We start from the raw sequence: 6,191 nt of genomic DNA on the forward strand, positions 1-6,191 counted from the left end.
AAGAGAGGCTTTCTGTCCCCAACAGCAGTCATGTGGCGGAGAGTTCCATAGGCTAATCGTGCATCGTGTGAAGTAGTCCTTTGGGAGTTCCTAGAGGAATCTTACTGCCCCCTGCTGGAGACAGGCCACGGGTGGGGGTTGAAGAGAGGTGATGGGCTCCAATACAAGTTTGCTCTCGAGACCAGATATGGACTCGCTTGGAAGGTGGACTCTCCCTTGCTGGAGATTTTCAAGAATCCATCAGGGATTCTTCAGCTGTGGTTCCTTCATTGCAGGGGGTTGGATTAGATAGATTTGGGGTCCCTTCCAAATCTACACTTCTGTGATTCTACTGTTCACCTCATAGCTTTCAACTCTACAAAGAAGCCCATCCATGTTATACAATCATTTAGCGCTCCGTCGTCTGTACAGCCTAAACTTTCCCCTAGTTTGGGATTTGGGGGATTTTGGAAGAGTGAGAGAGAAAAGCAAGCTTGGCTAACAGTACAAGATGTATGACAGTGAGAACATTTACCAGTGAGAGCTATTGGCATACAGGGGCCCCAACGCTGCAATTAATCTGCGCCTGCCCTCCCAGGACGTGAAAAGCCCCATAAGAATATAAGAAGCGCCTTGCGGCATCCGGTCAGTGGCCCATCTAGTCCAGCATCCTCCTCCCACAGTGGCCAACCAGATGCCCCCAAGAGAAGGCTGCAAGCAGGACCTGAGCCCAAGAGCCCTCTCCCCTCCTGCGGTTTCCACCAACCAGCATTCAGAAGCACCGCTGCCTCTGACCATGGAGGCAGAGCATAGCAATCATGGCCAATAGTCATTGATAGCCTCCTCCTCCTCCACAAATTCATCTAATCCTCTTTTAAAGCCATCCAAGTTGGTGGCCTTCACTGCCTCTTGTGGGAGGGAGTTCCATAGTTTAACTAAAGTATCGCTTCCGAACAGTTCCCTCTCCCGGGCGAAGGAGAAACCTGAAAGAACATAAGAAGAGCCTGCTGGACCTGGCCAAAGGGGGCAAATCCTGTCCACCATTCTGTTCTGACAGTGGCCTACCTTTCAGAAACACAGCAGGGGCTCAGTCGGTACAGCATGCGACTATTAATCTCAGGTTACAGGTTCGAGCCCCACGTCTGGCAAAAGGATTCCTGCATTGCAGGGGGTTGGACTAGGTGACTCTTTGGGTCCCATCTACAATTCTATGGAACTACCATATTTTTCGCTCTATAAGACGCAACAGACCACAAGACGCACCTAGTTTTTGGAGGAGGAAAATAAGAAAAAAAACCATTCTGAATCTCAGAAGCCAGAACAGCAAGAGGGATCGCTGCGCAGTGAAAGCAGCAATCCCTCTTGCTGTTCTGGCTTCTGGGATAGCTGTGCAGCCTGCATTCGCTCCATAAGACACACACACATTTCCACTTACATTTTAGGAGGGGGAAAGTGAGTCTTATAGAGCAAAAAATACAGTACATCTGCGAAACCCGCAAACAGCATTCGAACATAAGAGCCCTCTTTCCTGTGGTTTCCAGGAACTTCCTCCAGCCTCAGATATTCCTGAGGGCGAGCCATTGAGTAGACGGCCACCCCAGTTGCACCCCAGACCTGTCAAGAAACAGACTTGGCCACCAGTAGCCACCTGAGACTCACCTGTAGGCCAGGCTCATGCACTCAAAGAGCCGAGTGAGGGTGGGGTCGATGCTTGGAGGGGCAAGGGCTTCCTGCTCTGCCTGATGGTGGCGCCGGCGAGGCCCCACATCGCTGTGCGGAGACGACACCATGAAATGTCCGCTGTGGATGACCTGGGAGCAGGTAGGGTAGCCCGCCCCGGGCCTAGTGCCGCTGGGGGCTGGGCTGTCGGAATCGGAATCCGAGTCGTCTCTGGGTCCCATCTGTGGTTCCAGGTAGAGTCCTGAAGAGCCCGGCTGGAGGGATGCCATGGGGAGGGGCAAAGGCCAGCTGGCCCAGAGGGCTCCTTGCAAGCAGCCTCTGCGGTCCAAGCTGGTGCCCCACACGTGGGCACCTGCTGACGATGGCGCACCTTAGTTGGCAAAGAGCCCGACCTCTCGCTCCCTCTCCTGCTGCCACCTGCTCTCGCCTCCTGTGGCGGCTGCATTTATAGAGCAGCCCGGTTGGCTCCACCTCCTGGTGGGTGGGCACAAAAAAGTTGGGGGGAGTTAACCCCTCATGGGCTTGGTGCATTCAGAAACGAACAACTGGGAAGAGGCAACTTTCAAAAAGAGCCGCCTGAAACTCCAGCTAAGTTTGCCAGCTTCTGAATTGCAAAGGTGACCCTCTGGTCTTCTGCCACGATTGGATGAAATGGCACGTCGAGGAAACTGTCCCAGCCATTTTCTCACTTCAGTTGCTGCGTATGTGGGGGGCAGGGACACCCCTCTACACGCACACACAGAGACAGCTGCTGCCAATGAGCTACTCAAACAGGGTTTGTTTGCCTTGGCTGAGAGTATGTGCAGGAGAGGGAATTATACCCAGTGTTTACCCACTGCTAATGTACTCCCCTTCCCAGAGTTCCCAGCGAGTAAACACCGATTAAAGGACAAAAATAAGCAGCGTCAATGGACATGAAAAGCTGCTCCCCACCAGCAGGAAACAAGAACGGAAAGAGCAAACAAGGGGGCTCTTGCAGTCTTTGGGGGGGGAGGGAGGCCACAGATGGTGCCTGTGTGTTTGAGCACCCACAGAGGAAAAAAGGCACCCAAGCAGATTCATAGGAGACCATAAGAACATAAGGAGAGCATACCCTCCAACATTTCTCAGATGAAAATAGGGATGTCCCATTCCCTATTTTGATAATTTTGCTATTCATACCCCACACATCGTACTGGCTTGCCCCAGCCACTCTGGGCAGATTCTAACATATATCAAAACGTAATAAAACATTAAACTTTTTTTAAAAAACACTTCCCCGAACAGGATTGCCTTCAGACAGCTCAGGGTTCAGATAACTCCATACCCTCCGACATTTCTCCAATGAAAATAGGGACATCCTAAGGAAAAGTGGGACATTCTGGGATCAAATCAGAAACCAGGACAGCTTCTCTAAATCAGGACGTCCCTGGAAAATAGGGACACTTGGAGGATCTGAGAGAGCTTGCTGGATCAGGCCAAAGGGGGCCCATCTAGCCCAGCGTCCTGTTCTCACAGTGCCCAACGAGATGCTTCTCCCCTCCTGTGGTCTCTGGCATTCAGAAACATTGCAGTCTCTTGACATGTGGAGGCAGAACATAAGCATCACAGCCAGTAGCCATTGATAGCCCTCTCCTCCATGAATTCGTCTAATGCTCTTTTAAAGCCATCCATGTGGATGACCACCCTGCCTCCAGTGGCAAGGAGTTCCACAGTTTGACTATGTGCTGTGTGAAGAAGCATTTTATTTTATCTGTGCTGAATCTTCCGACATCCAGCGTCATTGGATCTAGTTCTAGTGTTGGGAGAGGAGGAGGAAAACACTCTATCCACTTTACCCACCATTTTACAGTGTGAACACTGGAGCACATTGTCAACAATTCGCAGCAGCCTTCCCCAACCAGGTGGACTCCAGCTATTCTGGACCACGACTCCCACCAGTCCCCTGGTCATCACGGGGGCACCAAAGATGGGGAAGGCTGCTTGGAAAGCATATGTGAAATTGACAAAAACAAGAGGAAGTGATGGTGGATGAAAGCCAGCAAGGCATCTTTGTCAATTACCCTGGGCTTCTGGACTCAGTACTGAGATGGAGAGATGGTTCATTTCAACTAAGGGCTTATCCACTTCTCCTGCTGCTCCCCCCCCCCCCGAGAAAACCACTCTTTAGTGCTTAGTTGGACCAAACAGCCATTCTGGTTTCCTCCAGATTAATGTTTGCTCCAATTTAGCACTAAAGAGCAGGTTTTCCCTGGGAAAGGAGCAGGACAAGGGGGGAAAGGTTTGGAAATCACGGAACAAGTGGAAGTGTCAACAAGCATATCCTTTTTCAGAAGGAAGGAAGGAGGCAACACAGATCATAGAACCATAGAATCATAGAATCATAGAGTTGGAAGAGACCACAAGGGCCATCGAGTCCAACCCCCTGCCAAGCAGGAAACACCATCAGAGCACTCCTGACATATGGTTGTCAAGCCTCTGCTTAAAGACCTCCAAAGAAGGAGACTCCACCACACTCCTTGGCAGCAAATTCCACTGTCGAACAGCTCTCACTGTCAGGAAGTTCTTCCTAATGTTTAGGTGGAATCTTCTTTCTTGTAGTTTGGATCCATTGCTCCGTGTCCGCTTCTCTGGAGCAGCAGAAAACAACCTTTCTCCCTCCTCTATGTGACATCCTTTTATATATTTGAACATGGCTATCATATCACCCCTTAACCTCCTCTTCTCCAGGCTAAACATGCCCAGCTCCCTTAGCCGTTCCTCATAAGGCATCGTTTCCAGGCCATTGACCATTTTGGTTGCCCTCCTCTGGACACGTTCCAGTTTGTCAGTGTCCTTCTTGAACTGTGGTGCCCAGAACTGGACACAGTACTCCAGGTGAGGTCTGACCAGAGCAGAATACAGTGGCACTATTACTTCCCTTGATCTAGATGCTATACTCCTATTGATGCAGCCCAGAATTGCATTGGCTTTTTTAGCTGCCGCGTCACACTGTTGGCTCATGTCAAGTTTGTGGTCAACCAAGACTCCTAAATCCTTTTCACATGTACTGCTCTCAAGCCAGGTGTCACCCATCTTGTATTTGTGCCTCTCATTTTTTTTGCCCAAGTGCAATACTTTACATTTCTCCCTGTTAAAATTCATCTTGTTTGTTTTGGCCCAGTTCTCTAATCTGTCAAGGTTGTTTTGAAGTGTGATCCTGTCCTCTGGGGTGTTAGCCACCCCTCCCAGTTTGGTGTCATCTGCAAATTTGATCAGGATGCCCTTGAGTCCATCATCCAAGTCGTTGATAAAGATGTTGAATAAGACCGGGCCCAAGACAGAACCCTGTGGCACCCCACTAGTCACTCTTCTCCAGGATGAAGAGGAACCATTGATGAGCACCCTTTGGGTTCGGTCAGTCAGCCAGTTACAAATCCACTGAGTGGTAGCATAGTCAAGACCGCATTTTACCAGCTTCTTTACAAGAATATCATGGGGCACCTTGTCAAATGCCTTGCTGAAATCAAGGTAGGCTACATCCACTGCGTTCCCTTCATCTACCAGGCTTGTAATTCTGTCAAAAAACGAGATCAGGTTAGTCTGACATGACTTATTTTTCAGAAATCCATGCTGACTATTGGTGATCACAGCATTCCTTTCTAGGTGCTCACAGACTGTTTGCTTAATGATCTGCTCCAGAATCTTCCCTGGTATTGATGTCAGACTGACTGGGCGGTAATTATTTGGGTCCTCTCTTTCCCCCTTTATGAAAATAGGGACAACATTTGCCCTCCTCCAGTCTGCCGGGACTTCGCCTGTTCTCCAGGAATTCTCAAAGATGACTGCCAGTGGTTCTGAGATCACATCTGCCAGTTCTTTTAATACTCTTGGATGCAGTTCATCTGGCCCTGGAGACTTGAATACATCTAAACTAGCCAAGTATTCTTGTACTATCTCCTTAGTTATTCTGGGCTGTGTTTCCTTTGCTGAATCATTTGCTTCAAATTCTTCAGGTCGGGCACTGTTTTCTTTATCGGAGAAGACTGAGGCAAAGAAGGCATTGAGGAGTTCAGCCCTTTCTGTGTCCCCTGTTTGCATTTCACCATCTTCTCCTCTGAGTGACCCCACTGTTTCTTTGTTCTTCCTTTTGCTACGAACATACCCATAAAAGCCTTTTTTGTTGCTTTTAACCTTTCTAGCAAGCCTGAGTTCATTCTGTGCTTTAGCTTTTCTGACTTTGTGTCTACACGTGCTGGCTATTTGTTTGAATTCCTCTTTGGTGGTTCCCCCCTTTTCCATTTTTTGTACACATCCTTTTTTAATCTTAACTCAGTTAAAAGTTCTTTAGATAGCCACCCTGGCTTCTTTAGGCACCTTCCATGTTTCCGTCTCATTGGTATTGCCTGACGTTGTGCTTTTACTATCTCCCTCTTAACAAACTCCCAGCCATCGTGAACTCCCCTTCCTTTTAGTATTACTGTCCATGGGATCTCACCCAGCACTTCCCTAAGTTTTATGAAGTCGGCTTTCTTAAAGTCAAGAAATTGAGTCCTAGTAGTTGGCTGCTCCTT

General features: G+C 49.0%; 1 protein-coding gene across 1 annotated transcript in view; it reads right to left on the reverse strand.

The window, feature by feature from the left end:
* The window catches only part of MLXIPL (MLX interacting protein like), a 42,175-nt gene extending 39,687 nt beyond the window's left edge, over positions 1-2,488 (reverse strand). Inside the window, 2 exon segments of the mRNA XM_080983835.1 lie at positions 1,639-2,000; positions 2,003-2,488. Coding sequence (XP_080839961.1) covers positions 1,639-2,000; positions 2,003-2,104 — 464 coding nt within the window. The 5' untranslated portion in view covers positions 2,105-2,488.
* Positions 2,489-6,191: the final 3,703 nt, after the last annotated feature.

This window comes from Podarcis pityusensis (assembly GCF_964106645.2).
Source record: "Podarcis pityusensis genome assembly, chromosome: 15".
Taxonomy (NCBI): Eukaryota; Metazoa; Chordata; class Lepidosauria; order Squamata; family Lacertidae; genus Podarcis; species Podarcis pityusensis.